The 27,921-nt window shown below is 39.4% G+C and overlaps 2 protein-coding genes across 2 annotated transcripts in view; one reads left to right on the top strand and one right to left on the bottom strand.

Moving 5' to 3' along the window:
- The window catches only part of LOC139749299 (uncharacterized), a 786,860-nt gene that overhangs the window by 530,768 nt on the left and 228,171 nt on the right, over positions 1-27,921 (bottom strand). The gene's annotated exons all lie outside the window — the stretch shown is intronic.
- Positions 1-27,921, top strand: part of EMC1 (ER membrane protein complex subunit 1) — a 70,899-nt gene that overhangs the window by 1,310 nt on the left and 41,668 nt on the right. The window contains exons 2-8 of the mRNA XM_071663015.1: positions 6,103-6,221; positions 10,276-10,447; positions 10,565-10,717; positions 14,185-14,377; positions 14,887-15,012; positions 17,397-17,592; positions 24,866-24,979. Coding sequence (XP_071519116.1) covers positions 6,103-6,221; positions 10,276-10,447; positions 10,565-10,717; positions 14,185-14,377; positions 14,887-15,012; positions 17,397-17,592; positions 24,866-24,979 — 1,073 coding nt within the window. The remainder of the gene's footprint in view (positions 1-6,102; positions 6,222-10,275; positions 10,448-10,564; positions 10,718-14,184; positions 14,378-14,886; positions 15,013-17,396; positions 17,593-24,865; positions 24,980-27,921) is intronic.

The following is a 27,921-nucleotide window of genomic DNA, read 5'->3' on the forward strand; positions in this document are numbered from 1 at the left end:
TAAAAGATGTAGATCTATACTTAGAGCATGTTATAGTATTTTCTTCACAGTTGATAACCATTTTGCTGCAGTAGTCCTGTTATGCAAGGTATGCTATGTGGATAGTTTTTTTTTCAAATATTTTACAATAACTCCAGCACTTTGTTACTGATTGATTCTTTCACTGGCTCATGCCAGTATCATTATGCATTATGAACCACCATGCCACTATCATGCATTCATTTAAATTCCTAGTCAATATATGACTCCACTTCTTATCCATAGATGGCACTGGGAACCTTACAACACAGCAAGAAAATATATTGCTTATCATAGATACCCCTAAATCATCAAAGAAAGTGTAAATACATCATCTTTTCAGAGATTATGATGTATGAAGGCACCCTTGTGAAAAAAATATACAGTAAAGGAAACAATTTCTCTTGTATTTTTAATATTTTTATGAAAATAAGGTTACATCCATTTATTTTGTATAAAATCATGCCAGTGTAAATGATTAGTAAATATGTGAATGATAAATTATATATTTTTTCATTATACTTGATCGCTGTTTCCTGCACCAGTGAGATAGTGCCAGAAAACAGAAGAAGAATGGCCCATCCACTCATAAACACATATAAATACATAAATGCCCATACGCACTCATATACATATTCATACTTGCTTGCCTTCATCCGTTCCAGGAGCTACCCCTCCCCACAGCAAACATACATAAATGCCCATATGCACTCATATACATATTCATACTTGCTTGCCTTCATCCATTCCAGGAGCTACCCCTCCCCACAGCAAACAGCATCGCTACCCCCCTACTTCACGAGGTTTTGCCAGGAAAACAGACAAAAAGGGCCAGATTCGTTCACACTCAGTCTCTAGCTGTCATGTATAATGCACTGAAACTACAGCTCCCTATCCACATCCAGGCCCCACAGACCTTTCCATGGTTTACCCCAGACGTTTCACATGCCTTGGTTCAGTCCATTGATAGCATGTCAACCCCAGTATACCACATTGTTCCAATTCACTCTATTCCTTGCATGCCTCTCACCCTCCTGTATGTTGAGGCCCTGGTCGCTCAATATCTTTTTCACTACATCCATCCACCTCCAATTTGGTCTCCCACTTCTCCTTGTTCCCTCCACCTCTGATATATATATATATTTATTTATTTTGCTTTGTCGCTGTCTCCCGCGTTTGCGAGGTGGCGCAAGGAAACAGACGAAAGAAATGGCCCAACCCACCCCCATACACATGTATATACATACACGTCCACACAAGCAAATATACATACCTATACATCTCAATGTACACATATATATACACACAGACATATACATATATACACATGTACATAATTCATACTGTCTGCCTTTATTTATTCCCATCGCCACCTCGCCACACATGGAATAACATCCCCCTCCCCCCTCATGTGTGCGAGGTAGCGCTAGGAAAAGACAACAAAGGCCCCATTCGTTCACACTCAGTCTCTAGCTGTCATGTAATAATGCCCGAAACCACAGCTCCCTTTCCACATCCAGGCCCCACAGAACTTTCCATGGTTTACCCCAGACGCTTCACATGCCCTGATTCAATCCATTGACAGCCCGTCGACCCCGGTATACCACATCGATCCAATTCACTCTATTCCTTGCCCGCCTTTCACCCTCCTGCATGTTCAGGCCCTGATCACTCAAAATCTTTTTCACTCCTTTCCACCTCCAATTTGGTCTCCCACTTCTCCTCGTTCCCTCCACCTCTGACACATATAGCCTCTTGGTCAATCTTTCCTCACTCATTCTCTCCATGTGACCAAACCATTTTTCAAAACACCCTCTTCTGCTCTCTCAACCACACTCTTTTTTATTACCACACATCTCTCTTACCCTTTCATTACTTGCTTGATCAAACTACCTCACACTACATGTTGTCCTCAAACATTTAATTTCCATCACATTCACCGTCCTCCGTATGACCCTATCTATAGCCCATGCCTCACAACCATATAACAATGTTAGAACTACCATTCCTTCAAACATTCCCATTTTTGCTCTGAGATAACATTCTCTCTTTCCACACATTCTTCATTGCTCCCAGAACCTTTGCAACCACCCCCACTCTGTGACTCGCTTCCGCTTCCATGGTTCCTTTCACTTCCAGATATCTGAAATATTTCACTTCCAATTTTTCTCCATTCAAACTTATATCCCAATTAATTTGTACCTCAACCCTACTCAACTTAATTTCCTTGCTCTTATGAAATATAAAATGTATATAACTCTTTAAAGCTGATTCATGTGAGAAACTGCAAAAGCTGGTGACTGAGTTTGGTAAAGTGTGTGAAAGAAGAAAGTTAAGAGTAAATGTGAATAAGAGCAAGGTTATTAGGTACAGTAGGGTTGAGGGTCAATTCAATTGGGAGGTGAGTTTGAATGGAGAAAAACTGGAGGAAGTGAAGTGTTTTAGATATCTGGGAGTGGATCTGGCAGCGGATGGAACCATGGAAGCGGAAGTGGATCATAGGGTGGGGGAGGGGGCGAAAATTCTGGGAGCCTTGAAGAATGTGTGGAAGTCGAGAACATTACCTCGGAAAGCAAAAATGGGTATGTTTGAAGGAATAGTGGTTCCAACAATGTTGTATGGTTGCGAGGCGTGGACTATGGATAGAGTTGTGCGCAGGAGGATGGATGTGCTGGAAATGAGATGTTTGAGGACAATGTGTGGTGTGAGGTGGTTTGATCGAGTAAGTAACGTAAGGGTAAGAGAGATGTGTGGAAATAAAAAGAGCGTGGTTGAGAGAGCAGAAGAGGGTGTTTTGAAATGGTTTGGTCACATGGAGAGAATGAGTGAGGAAAGATTGACCAAGAGGATATATGTGTCGGAGGTGGAGGGAACGAGGAGAAGAGGGAGACCAAATTGGAGGTGGAAAGATGGAGTGAAAAAGATTTTGTGTGATCGGGGCCTGAACATGCAGGAGGGTGAAAGGAGGGCAAAGAATAGAGTGAATTGGAGCGATGTGGTATACCGGGGTTGACGTGCTGTCAGTGGATTGAATCAAGGCATGTGTATGGGGGTGGGTTGGGCCATTTCTTTCGTCTGTTTCCTTGCGCTACCTCGCAAACGCGGGAGACAGCGACAAAGCAAAAAAAAAAAAAAAAAACTCTTTAAAGCTGTGTAACACAAATGGGATGCAGAAAGATTGTTGTGGTATACGTGGTATGACATGCTGCCAGTCGACTGAATCAGGGTATATGAAGCAGCTGGAGGAAACCACAGAAAGGTCTATGGGCCCTGGTTGTGGATAGGAGGGATATGGTTTCTTAGCATTACACATGACAGACAGGGAATGGATGTGAGGGAATGAGGCCTTTCTTCATGTGTTCCTGTGCTTTCTTGCTAACACAGGAAACATTAAACAAGCATGAAAATAATGTTTATGTATTTATTATACTTGATTGCCGTTTCCCAGGTCAGGAGGTAGCGCCAGGAAACACAAAGAATGGCCCACCCACTCATATACACATATATATACATAAACGCCCACACATGCACATATACCTATCAACATTTACACATGCACATACACAGACATATATATATTCATACTTGCTTACCTTCATCCATTCCTGGCGCTACCCCACCCCACAGGAAATAGCACTGCTACCCCCTGCTTCAGTGAGGTATCACCAGTAAAACAAACAAAAAAAAAAAGTCACAGTTGTTCACACTCAATCTCTAGCTGTCATGTGTAATGCACCGAAACCAAAACTCCCTATCCACATCCAGGCCCCACAGACCTTCCATGGTTTACTCCAGACGTTTCACATGCCATGGTTCATTCCATTGATAGCACATCGATCCCAGTATACCACATCATTTCAGTTCACTCTATTCCTCGCATGCCTCTCACCTTCCTGTATGTTCAGACCGAGTGCTCAAAATCCTTTTTACTCCCTTTTCTCCTTGTTCCCTCCACCTCTGACACATATATCCTCTTAGTCAACCTTTCCTCATTCATTCTCTCCATATGTCCAAACCATATCAACACACCCTCTTCTGCTCTCTCAACCCCTTTTTTTATTACCACACATCTTTCTTACCCTTTCATTACTTACATGATCAAACCACCTTACACCACATATTGTCCTCAAACTTTTAATTTTGGCAAATCCACCCTCCTCTGTCTATGCCTCACAACCATATGATATTGTTGGAACTACTGTTCTTTCAAACATACCCTTTTTGCTCTCTGAGATAACATTCTCTTCTTCCAAACATTCTTCATTGCTCCCAGAACCTTCGCCCCCTCCCCGACCTTGTGACTCACTTCCACTTCCATGGTCCCATTTGCTGCTCATTCCACTCTCAGACATCTAAAACACTTCACTTCCAATTTTTCTCCATTCAAACTTACATCCCAACTAACTTGTCCCTCAATCCTAATGAACCTGATAACCTTGCTCTTATTCCTTTCAACTTTCTCCTTTCAAACACTTTTCCAAACTCAGTCACCAACTTGTGCAGCTTCTCACTCGAATCGGCCACCAGAGCTGTAACATCGGCGAACAACAACTGACTCACTTCCCAGGCCTTCTCACCTCCAACAGACTGCATTCTTGGCCCTTGCTCCAAGACTCTTGCATTTACCCTCCTAACCACCCCATCCATAAACAAATTAAACAACCATGGAGATATCACTCACCTCTGCCGCAGACTGACCTTCATTGGGAACCAGTCATTCTTCTCTCTTCCTACTTGTACACATGCCTTATATCCTTGATAAAAACTTTTCACTGCTTCTAGCAGCATACCTCCCACTCTACATACTCTTAAGACCTTCCACAAAGCATCTTTATCAACCCTATCATATGCCTTCTCCAGATCCATAAATGCTACATACAAATCCATTTGTTTTTCTAAGTATTTTTCACGCAAATTCTTCAAAGCATACACCTGACCCACACCTCCTTTACCACTTCTGAAATCACACTACTCCTCCCCAGTTTGATGCTCTGTACAAGCCCTCACCCTCTCAATCAATACCCTCCCATACAATTTCCCAGGAATACTCAACAAACTTATGCCTCTGTAGTTTGAACACACCTTTATTCCCTTTGCCTTTGTACAATGGCATATACATGCATTCCACCAATCCTCAGGCACTTCACTATGATCCATACATACTCTGAATATCTTTACCAACCAATCAATAATACAGTCACCCCCTTTCTTAATAATTTCAACTGCAATACCATTTTCTGCATTAACAGGGTATTGTCAAGAAGAGATGACCGAGCCTCAGACGGAAAAATCTTCACTTGGCACACACACACACACACACACGCACACACCCCCCCCCTCTCTGTTCCTGCCTTTGGGAAAGCAAAACAGTAAGGGAGGATTTCCAGCCTCGCACTCCCACCCCTTTTCATTGCCCCTAAGCAAGGATGTAAGGCATGTATATAATATCAAGATGATAAGGTAGGGGGTCATAAGAGGTTTAAGATGCAGTTACAAAAGAATTTTAGCCTTCTGTGTAATTAATTGGTTCCTTGATCTATAAATTGTGTTACAGCATAATTCCCATGAATGAGGTGCTGTTATCTGGGGGATAGGTGAATGCCCCAATGCCCTTAAACTTAACTCCTCATGATACGTAGGTATGATCCATGAGCTGCCACAAGAAGTGTGCATAGAAGCGTCATGTGTTTCAGTATCACATGATTTAAGATATGAGGTACTGTACATGTTTTAAATTCTTCCCTGGTTACTTTAGTGAAAGCTTTCACTAGTACTTAGCACAGTACTGATTTTCAAATCAGTGCTCATGCACTGTGTAGTAAGCTTCATTTCTCTTTAGGTAAGAGGCAGATATTTTCAAGGCTTACAATTCACTGAGCTATAGCTTTAGAGATATAACTGAAGATTGTTTTGAAACTTATTTCAATTTTTGCCATGTCATATGTAAGTCAGACAGTTATTCAGCACAGCTGTTCTTCCCCTCTTGCTCTGTAGTCTTTAGAACTTTTATGATGTGATTATTACAATTTATTCCATTTTGAATTTAGAAATTATATGCTTAAGAATGCATCTGTATATTTTCAGGGTTCAGCAATATGTGGGTGTTGTTGACCATGCTGTCTTTGACGAGTCCAGCGTTCCAGCTCGGCGAATTATAGTGGCCACTGCCCAAAATGTATTAGCTGCTCTGTCAACTAAAAATGGTATGAAATGGATATGTAGTTGACTGTTGTTCATTTGTAATAAAGGGAATTTATTAACTAAGTGAAATTCTCATTTTGTGGTTTGATATGAAACACACATGTGTACATTTCTACATATAGGAATGTGAAGAACAGCAACAGTGCATGAGAAAATTTAAGAATTTCATTTATTGGTTTGCCATGGACTGAAAAGTTTGTCACTGAAACTTTGTAGGCAATGGTTTTATGGCAGTTTGGCATATCCAGTGAAAGGGGAAAGAGACCTTAGACAGCAGATAAAAAAAAAAAATTGATAGGATATAATGTTGATTACATTTTTGTATTGTTTTAGGAATGGACCATAGTCTGTGTATTCAGAGGTTGTAAATCAGAAAAAGGGGGCCATTAATAGGATGGTTTTAATCAAGTTGATACAAATAATTTCAGTTGTGGACTTAGAGCAAAATGTTCAGCAAGTTTTTTCTTAAATGTACATATGGTGCTGCTTTTCACCATGCGACTCCACAGGTAAAGATTGCTTGCAGAAGCTCCCATCAAAGAGTCTCCACTTATCCCTGTCTTTACATGCTTCTCTCGCATATGCCATTCCATGCATTCTTCTCCATTTTCTATCCTTCCAGTAGTCTTCTTCCCTATTTCTCCATGTCACAGGTGGTCTTCCTCCTACACTTACCCCTTTTCATTTTCCTATCATACATTTTCTTTGTAAATTTCCCATCTTGCATTCTTTTTACATGCCCAACCACCTCAAAGTATTACATTTCATCACTTTTACCACTCCACAATATTTTCCCTTTGCATTCCCTTCCATATTTAAATTTCTCATACACCCTTTCTTTATATTCTTCATTCCATCTAGTAATACTGCATGCTCTTTGATAACTCCTTTCCACAGCCTGGATTCTTGACTCTTGTACTGGTCCCATCTCCATACTTTGGCTGTTTTGGTCAGGGTTGGTAGAAGTATGCCATCCTTTAATCCCTTTTTCATTTCCAGACTTACACCTATACCCTTCATTATTCTGTTAAGGAACCCAAGGACTTTTCTACTCTCTGTTTTCTCTCTCTCTCTCTCATTTATCCTTCCATAACACCAAACTTCCCCAAGATAGCTCCCAAATACTTCAATACTGTCACCCCCCTTCCAGTCTCTATCTCTTTCTCTCTCTTCCTTCCTCCCATATCTTTTTTTTTCTAATGTTAGCAGAGACCCTAATCAAGGCCATCCCATTAATGTTGTACATTTATATATACCCTAGCCAGAGCCAGGTACCCATTTTACTGACTAACCCCAAGGGGTGGATGAACAGCTGGGTTGACTGTGGACTGACTGTCGCAACCAGGATATGAACCTATGCGCTCGACTCTGGGCAGCCTGTGAATGCATCATGGTCAGGAACGATAACTGCCACACCGCGGGAGTCTATAACACGATTAGCATAGTTTCTTGTATCACTATTGGGCTTTGCAGAATGTGTACTTTCACCGTTAACTTTCAAACACCAGTTGAACATGTGTGAGTAAAAGAGGCGGAAGGAATGCAAAAACACTTCACAAGCATAAACTACCATGAGAGGTTGAAAGAACTTGAACTCTACATTCCAGAAAGAGAAGAGAGATATGCATGATGATACATACATAGCAGCAAATATTAGGTAGAGGATAGGGGAGAAAGAATACTTCCATCAAATTCCCTGCATGTTGTTGAAGGCGACTAAGAGCAGTAAAAGGGATACCCAAAAGCATCTCCAACAACTAATGGAATTCAACCTACCCTTTTTTCTGACATCTGTAGTCTATATATAGTTCTCCAGCTGATAAGGCCAATCTTTTTGACATCTTAATTTCCTTGAGTGTCACTTTATATTATTCCACTTCTCCTTTCTCTCTCAGCACCTCTTCCTAATGAACCTATGGCACCTCCTGTAAGTTCCTTGCACAAACCTTGCACAAAGTCATCCAAGTGGTCTCCCAGCTACAGGCCTTTGGACAGAAAGGCATGCCTCCTCATGACCTAAAGGAGTGTGCTACTGAGCTCTTCAATCCTATTTTGAATTAGAATCCAGACTTTCCCTTCATCTTGGAAACATGCCTAGGTGCATCCCATCTCAGAGAAAGGAGATTGTTCTTACCTCTTCTAACTACCACTCCAGTGTTGTCACTTCTGTCTCTTTAAGTTTTCAAAACTCCTTAACTTCCACCTTCTTACTTTAAGAATTTCATTCCTTTTTCAGGTCACCAGTAAAGCTTATGCACTGTAAGGTCCACCAGTGATCATTTCTCCTGTGTAATTTCCCTTTGGTCCTTCTCTCTTAGGGATTTTGGTGAAACTTTTGTCATGGCCTTTGACTTACCTAAAACAGTGTTTAGAGTATGACACTATTCTTGTTTACTAAACTTTCCTCCTTCAGGTATTCTCTCTTAGGGATTTTGGTGAAACTTTTGTCATGGCCTTTGACTTACCTAAAACAGTGTTTAGAGTATGACACTATTCTTGTTTACTAAACTTTCCTCCTTCAGGTATTCTGCTTTCCCATTCTATCATTAGTTATCTGATTTAATTTTCTTTAATTTATGGTCCAAGGTTATGTAGCAGCTTAAACTGAGACTACTAATGGCATATGATGGACAAAGTGATCCCAAAATATCCATCATGCTACGCACAGTTTTCTTTCCTAATGATCCATTGCGGTAGTCACTGATGGAAGAATTGCTTCCTCTTATCCAATCAGTAGGGTTTTGTCCTATTGCCTACACACTTTCTTTACTCCATGAAGGAGCTTGTTTCTTCTACCTCTGAATTTATTAACTGATAGATAGATGACGCCACACTATGTGCTTCAATTAATTTTTCCTCTCCTCCTTACTCTGATATTTTTTCTTTTTCATGCATTGAAAATATTTCTTTCTTTATTTTGGACCTATGTAATTCTCGCCTATTTCTTTATATTCAATCTCATAGCACCACAATGCAACAATTAGATAATGTGAACATGTTGAACATAACGATCATAACCATGTTATCCACTCTTTCCTGGAAACCCCAATATGAGAACTTTGCAGAATCTGCCTCTCAAAAGCAGCAATCATTTTTCTTCTGTGCAGCTTTTCCTCATCCGCAGGCACTTCATTATTCCCCAGGAAGGAGTACTTTTCACAAACCTGGGGTAGCTCATCTCCTGCCCCTTTGTTAGCCACCCTAGGCTGAAAACCTTACAATATGAACTTTGCAAAGCCTTCCTCTCAAAAGCAGCAATCATTTTTCTTCTGTTCAGCTATTCCTCAGTCATGTGGGGTGATGAATATCCTCTTGGGCGAGTGTCCTGTGGGGCAAAGTTTACTCTAGGGTGAGTGTCCTGTAGGGCAAGTGTCCTCTATGGAGAGTGTCCTCTAGGGAGAGTGTCTTTTGGGTGAGAGTGTATCCTGCAGATACCTCATTTACCCTAGTATGGAGTAATTTTCATGAATCTGGGGTAGCTCTTCTCCCACCCCTTTGTTAGCCAAGATGGAATCAGAAGCCTTTTGCCATATTTACTCTTCTGTTTAATCATCCCTTTCCATCTGCCATGATGCTTCCTCTCTTTTTCTGTTCTATAGGTGATATTTCAGCCACTGCATTTGTGAGCTATGTCTGGAGCTTTGGGACATGCCTAACTGCTGCCCCATACCAACTATTTGTAGATTAATTATGCAAGGATTGACTGTTGTGATACATTCATCTGTACTTGTACAGTGAAGTTTTGGAATTCTCTTCAGTCTTTTATCTTTCCCTCTTCCCATAACCTTTCCACTTTAAAGAGTCAAGTCTGTAAACAACCAAGAGTCAGTTAATTTGTGTCATTTTTTTCTCTCATATCTTTTATCTTACCATTTATATGAGATAACTATGATGGGGAAATATTTCTGCCCCTGAGTTTTCAGCTGCTATATAAACAGTGTTCTCAGGGTGTTGATGTTGTTAATGATCTTTGTGTTGATGTTTTTGATGTGGGCAGGAATGTCATATATGCTTATAAACATAGAAGATATCCCTAATGAAAAAATATGTGATCAGGTGAAATAGCATGGCGTCACGTTCTGGAGAATCAAGACTCTGCGAAAATTGACCTTCTGGCCAGTGAGGGCCAGCATGTGACTACTGTGGCGGGAAATCTGTTACGAAGTTGGGATGCCATCTCTGCTGCACTTATTGAAGAGATACAGTTAGATCATACACCAGTAGCAGGGTATGTTGAATTTTTTAGTAAGAAAATATTGTAAGACAGATTAAATTATATGATTCTGTTTTGAAATGGATTTCCAAATAATTTTATCAATGATTTGAAGCTTAAGTGTTGTTTCAGCGTGCTACAGCGTGCAGTAAGACTTACTGATAGTGAAGTAGTTCTGGCTGAACTGGTTGCTGGATCCATAATAGTGACAACACTTGACCGGTCATCTGGAGCTGCCTTGGACCATGCAATGGTTGCAGCACCATGGTTAAATGGGGATACCAAGTAAGAATTTTACTTAGTCTTTATATATTTTTATTATCACGGTTCTGATTTTCTTCAGGAAACTGATCATCTATAACCTTTGCTAGCTGTGGGGTTGGGACTAGGTACCCTGATTTTTTAACACTGATTCCCACAAAAGGTAAATGAGAATGCTGTTAATGATAGAGACAGATTTAGTCATTCACAAATACATATGAGAGTGTCTGACTGTAATACTGGATTCTTTAGCTGTATGTCAACTGTTAACTATGTGAATTGGTATTGGTATTAAAAGAAGACTAAGGGTGTTGGAAATGAAATGTCTAAGGACAATCTGTGGTGTGAGGCAGTTTGATTGTATAAGTAATGAAAGAGTAAGAGAGAGGTGTAGTGATAAAAAGAGTGAGGTTGAGAGAGCTAAAGAGGGTGTGCTGAAAATGTTTGGACATATGGAGAGAATGAGTAAGGAAAGGTTGACAAAGAGGATATATATGTCAGAAGTGGAGGGAACAAAGAGAATGGGGAGACTGAATTGGAGATGGAAGGATGGAGTGAAAAAGGTTTTGAGCAATAGGGGCCTGAACATGTGGGAGGGAGAAAGGCATGCATGGGACAGAGTGAATTGGAATGACATAGTGTACGGGGGTTGATGTGCTGTCAGTGAACTGAACCAGGGCATGTGAAGTATCCGGGGTAAAGCATGGAAAGGTCTATTGGGTCTGGAGATAGGTAGGGAGCTGTTGTTTCAGTGCATTATACATGATGGCTAGAGAATGGATGTCAGCATATGCATCCTTTCTTAGACACTTCACATGCCCTGGTTCAATCCATTAACAGCACGTCGACCCCGATATACCACATCGTTCCAATTCACTCTATTCCTTGCATGCGTTTCACCCTCCTGCATGTTCAAGCCCTGATCACTCAAAATCTTTTTCACTCCATCTTTCCACCTCCAATTTGGTCTCCCACTTCTCCTCGTTCCCTCCACCTCTGACACATATATCCTCTTTGTCAATCTTTCCTCACTCATTCTCTCCATGTGACCAAACCATTTCAAAACACCCTCTTCTGCTCTCTCAACCACACTCTTTTTATTACCACACATCTCTCTTACCCTATTATTACTTACTCGACCAAACCCTTACACCACATATTGTCCTCAAACATCTCATTTCCAGCACATCCACCCTCCTGCGCACAACTCTATCCATAGCCCACACCTCGCAGCCATACAACATTGTTGGAACCACTATTCCTTCAGACATACCCATTTTTGCTTTCCGAGATAATGTTCTCGACTTCCACACATTCTTCAAGGCTCCCAGAATTTTCGCCCCCTCCCCCACCCTATGATTCACTTCCACTTCCATGGTTCTATCCACTGCCAAATCCACTCCCAGATATCTAAAACACTTCACTTCCTCCAGTTTTTCTCCATTCAAACTTACCTTCCAATTGACTTGACCCTCAACTCTACTGTGCCTGATAACCTTGCTCTTATTCACATTTACCCTCAACTTTCTTCTTTCACACACTTTACCAAACTTTATTAAAAAGCCATAGTGACATCACACAGCCCTGCCTCACACCTACATATATCCCAAAACTTTTGCTCAGCTCTCGATCTACTCTTACACACTTGTTTGCTCCTCTATAGAAGTCTTTTACACCATCCAGTAGTTGTCCCTTTATACCATATATCCTTAACACATCCCTCAAAGCATTCCACTCAACTCTGTCATACACTTTCTCCAGATCCATAAAAGCTGCATACAGCTTCTTATCTTTCACTAAATACTTTTCCACGGTCATCTTTATTACAGAAATCTGATCCACACTTCCCTTACCTTTCCTAAAACCTCCTTGTTCTTCACTTATTCTGCATTCACCCACTTCCATCACTCTTTCAATTAATATTCTTGCCTACACTTTTCCTGATATACTTAAGACTTATTCCCCTATGATTGCTACACACTTCCTTAGCACCTTGTCCTTTGAATATAGGAACAATAATAGCTTTCACCCAATCCTTAGGCACAACCTTTTGTTTCCATGCTAAATTACTTATAAGATACATCCTGTGTATCACACTTTCTCTACCATACTTCAGCATTTCAGCTGTAATCCCATCCACTCCAGGTGCCTTTCCTACTTTCAGCCTCATTATTGCCCTTCTCACCTCCCTTTTTGCTATAGGCCCCTGCAATTGTATCCTCTTCCTTCCATCCACCATACCTAGCATGTAACAACTGCTGCCTCCCCTTCTCCCACATTCATCAGTTCTTCAAAATATTCTTTCTATCTTCTTTTCACTTCCTCCCTTTTGATTCAGCAGTTCCCTTTCCTTACTTCTCACATCAACATTTCCACTATTACATCCACCTCTTTCCTTTTTCACCTCCTTCCAGTATAGTTTGTCATTATCCCAAAACTTTTCACTTAAATTTCTTCCAGAAACTTCATCTACTTTTTGTATTCTCCCCTCCTTTGCTGAACTTCCACTAGTACATTTTTGCTGAGCAATCTACCATATGCCTTTTTTTTCTTCCATAGCTTATCTCTCCAGTCACCATGCATTAAACCACAAGAAAATGAAAAAATGATAAGTTCCCACAAGTGCACTTAGGTGTAATGATCACGTCATCAGGGGAGATACAAGAATGAGACAGAAGACAGAACAGTCACTTGATATACAAGGAAGAGACATAGCCACTTTTAACCCCAGCTCAATTCGAGGATGTACATGTTAACAATAAGCTGGTCTTCTGTCCAGTGAAGGAGCCCATCTCATATACCTGCCTTTAGTTTTATCAACCTCTGATTAGAAACCATGTTAAAGGCCCTCTGGCTGTCAAAGAACACACATTCTACCCATCCCTCTCTTTGTTCCAAGTTGGAGCTCACCCTGTCATAGCAGTGTTGAAGACTGGTTATGCATGAACTCCTTCCTTAAAACCATATTGTCTCCCAGTTAGAAAGTTTCTCCTTTGCAAGCAGTCATTCATTTGTCTTCTGATTATCTTCTCCATGGTTTTGCAAAACCACATGTGTTGGCAAAATTGGCTGGTAATTCAGTGCAGTTTCTCAATCCTCTTACTTAAATTTAGCCACAACATTCTCTCTCTTCCACATCTTTGGTACTGCACTTTTCACTAATGACTGATTGAACAGCAGCTTATGGTGTGCTAAGGAGGTTCTGCATGGGTTATTTTACTGAGTAGTGACTGGATGCATATGTAAAACAACTTTTATTCTATTATTATTTCATGGGGGTACTTTATGTGAATGTAGTAAGTAAGTGGCTTCTTTTATTGAATACTGACTATATGCATGTAAGTATCTTATTTCATTATTATTTAACTGGGATAATTTATGTGAATGTACTCTATTATGACTTTTGTTTCTGATACATGTAAATGATTATAGGGCTTACCATGTATAACAGTGTAATATACATTAAGGTAACCACTGAAATTTCTTCGTAGGTGTATATCCATTGATAAGACACTTGTGTGTTTGGAGCTGTCCTTTGGCTTGGTGTTTACATTGCCTTTGACAGCAGCATCCCCATCCTTCATATCTCAGCCATTAGCATCAATTGGTTTGGAAGATCCAGGAGCTAATCCCCAAGTGACTTTGCAGAAGGTTCCTGGATCTACGAGTCACCTAGTCATCCAGGTATGAGTGGCATTATATATATGTTAAAATGATGGATATAGTTTTATAGAGATTGTTTTGTTTCTTGCCTCATTGACTTATGACTGTAATAATGTATTTATAATATCTTGCAAATTTCTAGACTTAATCATCTTGTATTCGCAACTTTGACCTGTGTTGTTTATTGTGCACTGGATACAAGTGGACTTGATATGATTATTAGCTTGGTTAATGCTACCACGAATGAGATGTCTGTAATTTCTCCATTTGATGTTAGAAAAAGTGAATTTTTTATCCCATGTTTCGTAGTTTATATTTGTAGCTATGAAACCTGGGATTGTATTAGTATGATAACAATTATGACAATGGTAATTGAGTGAATGGGAATACTTTTTTTTAAAATAGTTGCAGAGATAAGTGTATGGGGTGAGTGGGATTGGTGTCAACGGGCATTACAGGTATTGGATTATATGATAACTGACAGGCATGTAAAGCAGAGATTACTATTTAATGTAATTTCATTTTTCCAGGTCACTGGAGTGAGGAAGTTGGTACATGTGCATGAAGATGGACTGCACCTAGTCCTAGATTTGAGTGGGACAAAGGCTTCTTCCATGACAGATGGAGTGCTATATACCATAACTCAGACGAGAAGGGTAAGGCATTATCTGATTAGCTATTAGCTCAGGAAGAGAGAGAAGCGAGATGGAAATATCAGTAATTGAAGGCAATGTGTTAATCTGACCAACTGGAAGTTAGCTGAAAGAATTCTAATCTGCTTTCTCCTGTGTGTAGTAGGTGACTTAGAGGGGCATCTTTATTTCTTGTAAAGTAAACCAACATTCTAATGGACTTCAGTGTTTCAGAATTCGACTTCAAATGGACCTTTTGGAACCCATCATAATTAGTTTTGGAAGTAATGGAAGTCTTTGAAAAAGTCTGTTATATCATAAATATATTCTGAGAAGTTAAGAGCTCATTAGCCTGATTTTAGGATATAAAAGAATAGTCTGTTACTTCCTAACTTTGGTTTGCAGCACTGAGCATCAGAAAAACATGACAGCATGTTGCACATCACTTCAGTGTATTTTTATTTATATTCATTTATTTTGCTTTGTCACTGTCTCCCGCGTTTGTGAGGTAGCGCAAGGAAACAGACGAAAGAAATGGCCCAAACCCACCCCCATACTCAATGTATATAACATACACGTCCACACACGCAAATATACATACCTATACATCTCAATGTACACATATATATACACACACAGACACATACATATATACCCATGCACACAATTCACACTGTCTGCATTTATTCATTCCCATCGCCACCTCGCCACACATGGAAGGGTAAAGCATTATCTGTGTATTTATTCTGTATTTTACAAACTTACATTGTGTTCCATGCATACATAATCTTTTTTACCTGTATGACTACAAAGATAATGAGGAATTTGTAGACAAAACAAGACATACCTTAGGCACTGCCTGCCAGTCTGAGATAAGCACCTGCTTGGTAAACACATAAACAAAATCACTGCTTCTGTTCTCATGAAATTTAAGTGTTTTTAATGGTACAAAGGCCTGTCTTTTTGTATTAGGTTATGGCAGATAAACATGCTATAGGTGTTGGATGTGCTAAGGGATTTTGGAAACACCTCAGGATTGCTCAAAAGTAGCTTGTGCCTTATGCAAGCCCATTTCTGGCCAGAAGGTTATTAAGGTGACTCCAGGTGACCTTAAGAGTTATTTCCTTGATTCAAGATCGTCTATGCTACTTCTGACTGTCTCTGAGAGATCGCACTCTCTGAACTAGAGAAAACAGTCTTCTGCATGGAGGTAGGTCTTCCTTTGACAGAATGCTAGTAATAGATATGACTATTATTTCCTCTCGGTATTTTACCCTTGCAGTCCTAATGTTTCTAAAAATATTTTTCCCTGCAGGATGAATTTTAGCAAATTTGAAATGTTACAAAAATCACATGAAGCCATTTGAATGAGCAGAGACAATGAAAATCATTGTATTTTAGATATTCAAGTTGTGGAATGATGCTTCGGTGTTAAAACCAGGTTTTGCTCCTATTTTAAGTCACTGCATACCCAGTGATCCATTGTGTGATCCTCGACTTTCATTTTCTCTCAGCTATGCTTGCAGATTGAGTCTTCTTCAAAAATCATGGCCTTTGGTTAAGTCTAAATAAAATTAATGCTGTTATTAGCTTGTGAACCCCACAGAATCTCCTTTTCTTTACTACATTGTGTAACAGGGCAGGGACCTATGTGGAAGAGCCCTTAACATCCTTCTGCTACAGTTTTCTCTAAGCAACTGAGCCTTGTAGATATATCTTGGGGAATGTTTGTGTTGCAGGTGACTTATGGCTCAGATACATACCCTGAATGAGTAAAGGTATCATTTTTCCATCAAATAAGGACAGAGAAATTTAGAATGTATATTGGACCTTACTGGAAATTTTGTACTTTGCTTAGTTAGGACTGAAAGTTTTAACATGTTAATTGCTTTGCTTTGTCGCTGTCTCCCGCGTTAGCGAGGTAGCGCAAGGAAACAGACGAAAGAACGGCCCAACCCACCCACATACTCATGTATATACATACCCGTCCACACACAGCACATATACATACCTATACATCTCAATGTATACATATATATACACACAGACATATATATACTTACCCATGTACATAATTCATACTGTCTGCCTCTATTCATTCCCATCGCCACCCCGCCACACACGGAAGAGCAACACCCTGCCCCCTCATGTGTGCGAGGTAGCGCTAGGAAAAGACAACAAAGGCCCCACTCGTTCACACTCAGTCTCTAGCTGTCATGTAATAATACACTGAAACCACAGCTCCCTTTCCACATCCAGGCCCCACAGAACATGTTAATTGTAAGGGCATTTTCCTCTTAGAATTGAAGTAAATTTTTTCATGAAATATTATTTATGACTGAAGAGCATCTTTAGTTTATTTTGGTAGTACAGTGGATAAAGTTCATTATATCATTTACACTTTTCAGTTGGTGACAATAGAGGCAGTGGAGTTGGAATCTGGTAATGAACTTGGTGAGCAAGGTGTGGTGGTAGAGTTACCATTCCAGTCTGGCACAGTCCTTTCTCTTGCTGTTTATCGTTTTGAGCGACGGGATGGAGGCATGGCCCTTCGTGCTTTTGTTACCTGCTCAGATCATGCCCTTCACCTCATCAGTAGTGCAGGTATGGAAGAACAGAAGTTTTAATATGACTCTAATCTTTTTAGTCCATGTACATATTCTATTTTTCTTGGAAAAGACATTGTTCACTTCTTCGTAAGCTTTGATTTGGTTAACAAATTGTTTGAGGTAGAAAGAAAAGGGTCTCACATTACAGATGGGCACAGATGCTCATGTAGAGATTTTACTGTTGGGGTAGCTCATGCACCAGGATGTCAGGCAAGTTTGCACCAAAGGTATATGTTTGTTTAGTCATGGTTGCATGGTTATGCATCAGGATACTGTAAATAAGGTTAACATTTTTCACTCAAGGAAACACTTGTCTACCATTCACAAACAGCATTTATAAAGTATTATCACATAAATATTTTCTTTTAGTATTCATCTCTGAAATACAGCTTTGATTGAAGTTTAGTGCTCTTGCTTAATAAGATGGGAATGAAAATATTTTCTTAAGTAATGGTTAGAATTTTTTTTGCTTTAGCTTGCCCTGAATTAATCGTGCTTTCAAATAACAAAATTATAAAACAGGGTTTGCCTTTAAATAATGGGCAGTGTGTTAAGGTGCTTAATCATATATGAATCAGTCAGCCAGCCAACTGTTTTGATACTCAGCCTACTCTTCATGGCATACATAATGGTGAAGGAAATAATGAGATGTTACCTGAGTTCTATGTAAGATAACAAGCAAAGTATTATGCATACAAAGGCAATGACAAATTCTTAATGTGTTAGCACTTACAATATTTTTGTTTCTGTCTGATACTAGCTAATATTCATTACAATTATAGTTTTCATGGACAAATGATGAACAGCTTTCCTGTTCATTGTATGATTTGTTAATAGCTTTAATTTAATAAGTTTTATCTCTATGGTGCAGGAACCTTGATTTTTTTTTTTCTTTTTTTTTTTTTTTTTAGAGGGAGTGGGGTCTGGAAACCCTCCCCTTCATTTCATAGTTTCTAAAAGATGTAACAGAAGGTGGAGTCAAGTTAGGAGTGTTCATCCTTCTTAAAAGCTTAGGCTGGCTCATCTGAATATATGTAGAAGTAATGAAGATGAGAAGGAGATAGAGACAGGTAGTATGTTCTGGCTCTGAGTGAAACAAAGGGGAAGGAAGAGCTTGGAAACGTTTTAGTGGTAAAATCAGTGGTTTGTTGTGTGCAGGCAAGAGCTGAGGAAGAGGTAGCACCTGTTCTGAGGGAGGAGTTGTGTAAATGTGTAAAGAAGTGAGCCTTAGACCATAGACTGTGAGGTAGGAAAGAAGCTTTTCTTGAGAAATTTGACTGTATACTTGGTTTTAAGGAGGAGAGAAAGGTATATAAATGGTTTTGAGAAGGAGAGAAACATGCCTGTAGTAGATGATATGTATGCAAAGGTGGGATGTGATGAAATTGCCTGGTGTATATGAAAACAGAAGTTATCATATGAATGTCTGTGCTGAGAGGGGTTTATTTCTTTTAAACACCCTTTTTCAGCACAAGATGATTCACAGCTACATATGTATAAGAAATGACGTAAGAGAAGACAAGAAAGGTTTGATTGGCTATTTGGCAGTGAATAAAAGGTTGAGAAAGGATGTGCTAGATGCTAGAGTTGTAAGAAATGACTGACCATTTCATGGTTCCTGAGGGGGTGAGGATCAAAGAGAAATGGAGGTATGGTGTAAGGAAGAATGGAGAGTAAAAGTGTTAGGAAGCAAGAGAATGAATCAGACAGAATGGCGGGAGGAGCTTGAAAGGAGGATGACTGAAAGTATATATATGGAAGTGCAGTAAATGTAGGGGTACAGTCTTGTGTGAATGAGGTGTTTAAAATGTTCTGAGAAAGACTTAAAGTTTATAGAATTAGTTGTTGGATACAAAGATGTGAGGTATAGGAATAAAAAGGGAAATGCATGATGGACAGATGAGATTAAAATACTGTGGAAGAGAAGGAAAAGGCATATGGTAGAATGGTCAAAAGGAATGTACCAGTGAAAGTTCAGCAAAGGAGGGAAGAATATAAGATGTATAAGCAGAATGTTAAGAAGATGATAGAAGAAAGGAAAGAAAGATTAGATGAAGATTTTGGAAGAAAGTTGAGTGAAAAGCTTAGGGAAAATATGAAACTGTACTGGAAGGAGGTGGGGTAAAGGAAAGAGGTGGATGTAAGAGTGGAAACGTGAAAATGTTAATGTGAGAAGGAAGGAAGGGGAGTTACTGAATCAAAAGAAAGAAGTGAAAGGAAGATGGAAAGGGCATTTTGAAGAACTGATGAACATGGGGTAGCTGTTGTTAATGGCATGGGTATGGAGGATGGAAGAAAGATAAAATGCCAGAGCTTACATAAAGTAATAAGGGCAATAATGAGGCTGAAGGTAGGAAAAGCAATTCTGAGGCATAGAGTAGAATGTGTGAGAGAGTGGATATATTTGATATGTAATTAAGCATATAAACAGAAGGTTGTTCCTGAGGATTGGGAGAAAGCTATTATTGTTCCTTTATGAAAGGAGAAAAGGTGCTAAGGATGCATGTAGCAATTACAGGGTAATAAGTCTGTTATGTGTACCAGGAAAAGTGTATGCAAAAGTGTTGATTGATAGATTGATGGAAGTGACTGAATGCAGAATAAGTGAAGAGCAAGGGGGTTTTAGGAAAGGTAGAGGATGTATGGATAAAATTTTGTGGTGGAAATGACTGTGGAAAAGTGTCTAGCAAAAGATAAGAAGCTTTTATGGATCTGGAGAAAGTTTATGACAGAGTCGAGTGTAATGCTTTATAAGATGTATTAAGGATATATCGGGTAAGGGGACAATTGTTTGATGGTGTGAAAGCATTCTATAGATTAGGAAATGCATGTGTAGAGTGTACAGAGTTGAGTGAAGTTTTGTTATACATGTGGTTGTATGGCAGGGCTGTATGGTGTCACTGTGGCTTTTAGTTTGTTGAGAGTAAAGAGGAGTTGCAGAAGGTTATTAGTGTATTTCATGAAGTGTGTAACCATAGGGGATGAAGGTAAACATGAGTAATAGTAAAGTGTTGGTGCTTGAAAGGGAACAGAGTGAAGGTATGGATTTTGCAAAACCCTACAGAGTGAAGGAAGAAAGTTTACTGAACTGTGTTATAGATACGGAGGGAGAAAGGCTAGAAGAGTTGAGAGAATGTCAGTATTTAGGAGCTAACTCGCATAAGTTTGGTGAGATGCAGGGTAGAAAAGTCATTGGGCCCCTTAATAGAATAATGAAGGGTAGAGGAGTAAATATGGAAGTAGAAAAAAGGATAAAGGGACAGCTTAGCCCTCCCAACCCTGATCTTTGCAGCCAGAACATATGTGGGTATGGAATGAGTCACAGCAGTCAAGAATCCTGGCTGTGGAAATGAGCTATTTGAGAGGAGTATGATGGAATGAAGAAAGAAATTAGGGTATGTGTGAGAGATGTGGTATAGCAGGGAATACAAAGAGAAGGAATTGTGGAATGGTAGTGGGTAAAATGTAATACTTTGAGGTGGTTTGGTTATATTGAGAGAATGCAAAACAGGGAGTTTACAAGGAGAGTGTATGTGAGAGGAAGACTACCTGTGACATGGGAAAATAGAATGGAATTGTACTGGTGGGAGAGAAGTGGTGGAAGAATGCTTAGAATGGTGTATTCAAGAGATGCATGTAAGAACTGGGACAAGTGAAGACTCTTTTGCTGGGGGTCATTAGAGGGAACAGCCATTAGAGATTTACATAGATAGATTTGTTTTATACTTGATTGCCATTTCCCGTGTTGGCGAGGTAGCGCCAGGAAACAGACAAAGAATGGCCCATCAACCCATATACACATGTATATACATCAATGCCCGCACATGCACATATACATATGCATACACAGACATATACATATATATACACATGTACATATTCATGCTTACTTGCCTTCATCTATTCCTGGTGCCACCCCACCCCGCAGGAAACAGCATCGCTACCCCCTGCTTCAGCAAGGTGGCGCCAGGAAAACAGACAGAAAAGGCCACATTTGTTCACACTCGGTCTCTATCCACATCCAGGCCCCGCAGACCTTTCCATGGTTTACCCCGGACGTTTCACATGCCCTGGTTAAGTCCATTGACAGCATGTTGACCCTGGTATACCACATTGTTCCAATTCACTCTATACCTTGCATGCATCTCACCCTCCTGTATGTTCAGGCCCCGATCACTCATACTCTTCTTCACTCCCTTCTTCCATCTCCAACTTGGACTCCCGCTTCTCTTTGTTCCCTTCACCTATGACATATATCCTCTTTGGTAATCTCACTCATTCTCTCCATATGTCCAAACCATTTCAACACACCCTCTATTACTCTCTCAACCACACTCTTTTTATTTCCTCACATCTCTCTTGCCCTTTCATTACTTACTCGATCAAACCATTTCACACCACATATTGTCCTCAAACATTTCATTTCAAACACATCCACCCTTCTCTGTACAGCCCTATCTATAGCCCATGCCTCACAACCATATGATATTGTTGGAACTACTATTCCTTCAAACATACCCACTTTTTACTGAATGAGATAATGTTCTCTCCTTCCACACATTCTTCTTTGCTCCCTCCCTCACCCTGTGACTCGCTTTCACTTCCATGGTTCCATTTGCTGCTAAGTCCACACCCAGATATCTAAAACATTTCACTTCCTCCAGTTTTCATCCATTCAAAGTTACATCTCAGTTAACTTGTCTCTCAACCTTACTGAACCTAATAATTTTGCTTATTCACATTCACTCTCTACTTTTTCCTTTCACACACTTTTCCAAACTTAGTCACCAACTAATACAGTTTCTCTATTGAATCAGCCACCATAGCTGTATCATCAGTTAACGACAACTGACTCACCTCCCAGGCCCTCTCATCTCCAACAGACTTCATACTTGCCCTATTCTCCAAAACTTGCATTCACCTCCCTAACCACCCCATCCACAAACAAATTTAACAAACATGGTGACATCACACACCCCTGCCACAGACAGACCTTCACTGGGAACCAGTCACTCTCCTCTCTTCCTACTTGTACACATGCCTTACATCCTTGGTAAAAACTTTTCACTGCTTCTAACAGCTTAGCTCCCACTCCATATGCTCTTAAGACCTTCCACAAAGCATCTCTGTCAACCTTATCATATGCCTTCTCCAGATCCATAAATGCTACACAGAGATTTATCTGTTTTTCTAAGTATTTCTCACATACATTCTTCAAACCAAGCATATGATCCACACATCCTCCACCACTTATGAAACCACACTGCTTCTCCCTATTCTGGTGCTCATTACATGCCTTCACCCTCACAGGCTTATGCCTTTGTAGTTTGAACACTCACCTTTATCCCCTTTACCTTTATACAATGGCACTATGCATGCATTCTGCCAATCCTCAGGCACTTCACCATGATCCATACATACATTGAATATCCTTACTAGCCAGTCAACAACACAGTCACCCCTTTCTTAAATTCTGCTGCCATACCATCCAAACCCGCTGCCTTGCCAGATTTCATCTTGCGCAAAGCTTTCACTACCTCATCTCTCTTAAGCAAACCATTCTTCCTGACCCTTTCACTTTGTACACCATCCCAATCAAAACATCCTACATCTGCCACTCTATCATCAAATGCATTCAACAAACCTTCAAAATACTCACTTCATCACTTCTTGTTATGACTTCCCCCTTCACTGATGTTCCCATTTGTTCTCTTGTCTTTTGCATGTTATTTACCTCCTTCCAAAACATCTTTTTATTCTCCTTAAAGTTTAATGATACTCTCTTGCCCCAACTCTCATTTGCCCTCTTTTTCAACCCTTTCACCTTCCTCTTGACCTCCTGCTGCTTTCTTTTATACATCTCCCAGTCATTTGCACTCCTTTGTAAGTATAGCCCAAATGCCTCTCTCTTCTCTTTCACTAACAACTTTACTTCTTCATCTCACCACTCACTACCCTTTCTTATCAGCCTACCTTTCACCTTTCTCATGCCACATGCACCTTTTGTACATGCTATCACTGCTTCCCTAAATACATCTCATTCCTCACCCACTCCCCTCATGTCGTTTGCTCTCACCTTTTCGCATTCTACACTCAATCTCTCTTGCTACTTCCTCACACAAATCTCCTTTCCAAACTCGCTTACTCTCATCACTCTTTTCTTCCCAACAATCTATCTTCTTTTTTGAAAGCTTCTACAAATCTTCACCTTTGCCTCCAAAAGAGAGTTACCAGACATCCTCTCTCAGCTTATTAACATCCAAAAGTCTCTCTTTTACATGCCTATCAATTAACACGTAATCCAATAATGCCCTTTGACCATCTCTCCTACTCACATGTGTATAATTATGTACATCCCTCTTTTTAAACCAGGTATTTCCAATCACCAGTCTTTTTTCAGTACACAAATCCACAAGCTCGTCACCATTTTTGTTCACTACGCTGAATTTCCCATGTACACCAATTATACCTTCTACTGTCACACTACTCACCTTCGCATTTAAATTACCCATCACTAATACCCAGTCTCTTGCACCAAAGCTGCTGACACAGTCACTTAGCTGCTCCCAAAACACTTGCCTCTCATGATCTTTCTTCTCATGACCAGGTGCATAAGCACCAATAATCATCTCTCTCCATCCACTTTCAGTTTTATCCACATCAATCTAGAATTTACTTTCTTACACTATCACACTCCCACAACTCTTGCTTCAGGAGTAGTGCTACTCCTTCCTTAGCTTTAGTCCACTCACCAACTCCTGACTTTACTCTCAAGACTTTTCCAAACCACTCTTCCCCTTTACCCTTGAGCTTCATTTCACTCAGAGCCAGAACATCAATGTTTTTTCCTCAAACATACTACATGTCTCTCCTTTATTATCATTTTGGTTACATCCACGCACATTCAGACTTCCCCAATCTGTTTCCCCTTTTAGAACTGAAATACAAGGAGATAGATATATTCATATGTAGACAATGATACGACCTTGCTGAAGGGAACTTTTCACTCCATGTATCTTAATGCAGGTGGAGTTTAGTAATGCTGGTAATATTTTATATGTTCATATGCTATATGTGTATGAAAATGAGAAAAAGTATGGATTTAAGAAATTTCTTCAGGCTGTTGGAGTGTTTGAAGACCAGAATATTTGTTTGTGGAATATGTTCTTTTTCAGGTCACTAGATTTGAAATCATGTACCCATAGATTTTTAGTTGAGAAACTGAATGGAATGCAGTGTAATATATATTGTTTAACCTAATTTGGTAGGAGTTGTGTGGTCAAGAGAAGAGGCTTTGGCATCAGTGATAGCAGCAGAAGCGGTGGACCTTCCTGTTGATGGGGCAAACATTAACTACCATGACCAGCTGCCACCTCGAACAGGTAAGATCTTTATTCAGACTCTAGTCAACACTGATGAGGTTTTTGTGTGAAGGAATCACTGGAAATCAGTCAGCATATTAAAATTACATATGATGTGAATGGGCTGAGAGTCATTACCAGTTTTTAGCTCTCTTCTTTAATATCATTATCTCAGAAAATTTCTAATTTTCATTGTGTGTACTACATAGCACAACCTGTTTATTATGTCCTAAGCATGAGTATGACTCATGCATGTATGGGGGAGTGTAGTTTCAAGATGGTTGTATATCTGGTGGGGTGGTTTTGAAGACTGAGCTGGGAGGGAGGTTTTTAATGCCTGTTGTGTCATTTACATATGTTTGTCTTTTGTCATTGCTGTGTTTGTTAGAGGTGGGGATCCATGAATTAAGGTTGAAGTGTGAGGCAGGGGTAAGCTTTGAAGGTTTGGGGTCTGAACACAGGAAAATGTGAGGAGTGCAAGGGACAGTGCGAATTGGAGCGATGTGGTGTACAGGGGACGAATTGCTGTTTTTCAGCTGAACAAGGGCATATGAGATGGATAAGGCTAACCTGTGAAGCCTAGTTGTGGAGGGGGGTCTCCGGTTTCAGTGCATTAAACATGACAACCAGAGAATGGATTTGAGTGAGTGGTAGTTTCCATGTCTGTTCTTGGCACTGCCTTGTCGATGTGGAAAATGGCAAACATGTGTAAATGAATATATATTTATACTACTAGACTAGACTTAGCAATGGGTTTACATTCTTGGAAACCTGTCATTATGGCAGAATGAGTCATTGTAACTTTTGTTATAAGGGGGGTTACATTCCTGACCCAAAATATGCTCCTCATGAAATCCAAAGAACATCTGTAATCCTTAATTGACTGATACGCAGAAAGTATAGGCTGATCTGGGAATATGCTGATAACTGTAAAAGGAAGAAATTTGTTAAAATTCAACAAAACATATGAAAACATTGCCAACCCAAGATTGGAAAGACTTATGCTGTTATGTGGACAGGAGCTTGTTGTTATTAATAATGGATTAAATACGTTCCTGCAAAGTGAAATTCTAAGTGAAACTAAATGAAGTCAACTTTGTCATGGAATTATTGTAAAATGGGGGATTGTTCCTGCGTAATTTTTCTGGACACATTTTCTTGCCTTTGTAGTGTGTGTTTTTTAATATATGAAAGATTATTCTTGTATTGAAAAATAAATTACTTCGCTAATACCAGTAGGACTTATGTTCACTGACAGTTTTTCTTTGTTTTTATCATATCACTGGTACTGCTAATAACTGCTGGTCTTTTCTTATTCATTTTAGCAGGGTTATGAAAGTTTTACACTAAAAATTCTATGATAACTTAGATTGAGAGGAAAGACCTGCCACCTCCTTTACTTTATTTACATCAAATCCAAGTTCATGGGCACATTAACACTTAAATGTTTGCGCTTCTTCAAAAGTTGAAGCCTCCTGACAAACAACCAAGACGAATTTAAAAAGATGAGCATAACTGTGACTTTGACAAACCTTAGAATAATGATACTTTGATAATTGAAGAACAAGTATGATACGTAATCAGCTAATGTCATGACTGACCTTCAGTGTAGCTCTAGTAGAATCATTTAGAATGGCTTCAGCTGCTAAAGAGATTAACACTAGAGTTTTCACACTCCTAATGTCATATACTGTAATAGATTAACTTACTTTTCCATGGTAAAGGGTGCAAGACAACCTGTACTAATAATGGGGAAAACGGGAAAATGTGATTCTGACTGCAAGCCACAACATGATTGCACTAGTGGGATGCAGCCTTAGATTCTTTTCCTGTGCCATCATTACAAACTACTTGGTTTGAATACACTCCAGTTAGTTTATTATCAAAGGAAAAGAATAATGGGTATTTGATACAACAATTTAAATGTATGAACCTCGTTTGTTTGTTCAATATTTTTTGAGTTATTATACTGGTAAAAGAAAGACGTACTTTAAGGATTTTTTTTTTTTTATCACATATTCTATAATGATGGCAGAGCAAAAGAATATTTATCTCATAACCACTGAAATATATTTAGTTCTGTATTGCAGTTGAAACACATTTAATGTTTGCACAGTGTATATGCCATTTGCAGGTGAGATGTATATCCAAAGTAAGTTAAGCATTTCAGTATCATTTATTATTGTAGATGTATTCTGTCCATGTTTATTTTGTGTTTTAATGACTTAGTTCAGAGTTAGATGGTTCTTACTTGTAAGGCAGTGAAGGAGGCTTTTTCCAGTGATTGTGGGATATGAATCTAATAATTTTTAGCCTTGACATCATTACAAAATGCATTATGACTGAAAAACCTTACAATACAATATCTTGAAATACAGGTATTTCATTACATTTCGTGAATATAAACTTCACTTCTTACACGATGACCATGAACAAGTGGCATATGATTCCAAACAGTTTTCCTTATGCTTGTGCAATGGAAATCTATTATCGAGCTTAGTTATCATTACAGATGGCATCATGCCTTAGAAACCTTATAATACTATGTCTTTAGATACAGGTATTTCATTATAGTACCTAAATATAAACCCACTGTTTCTTAAATGGCAACCATGAGCTGGTGGAATATGATTCCAAATGATTTTCTCTATGCTTGTGGGGTAGAAATCTAACATTACTTGGCTAAGGCATTATCATAAAAGATATGACAAAATCTGTGCAGTATCTTTGAATAATTTATCATTGATGGGAAAGAATTTTCAAAATATTGAATTAGAGATACGAATTGAAAGAAATGAAAATCACTACGGTTTCATTTTGAAAATTTGGACACTAATTCTTAATTAAATGTCAATATCACAAAATGTTGCTCTTTGAGATGTTGATATATGAGGACATTCGGTACAGGTGTTACTGGACTCTCTCTGCTTGAGGTTACATTGAAAGTGAAAAATCAACTTTGG

This window comes from Panulirus ornatus, chromosome 1 (genome assembly GCF_036320965.1).
Source record: "Panulirus ornatus isolate Po-2019 chromosome 1, ASM3632096v1, whole genome shotgun sequence".
In the NCBI taxonomy this organism is placed as follows: Eukaryota; Metazoa; Arthropoda; class Malacostraca; order Decapoda; family Palinuridae; genus Panulirus; species Panulirus ornatus.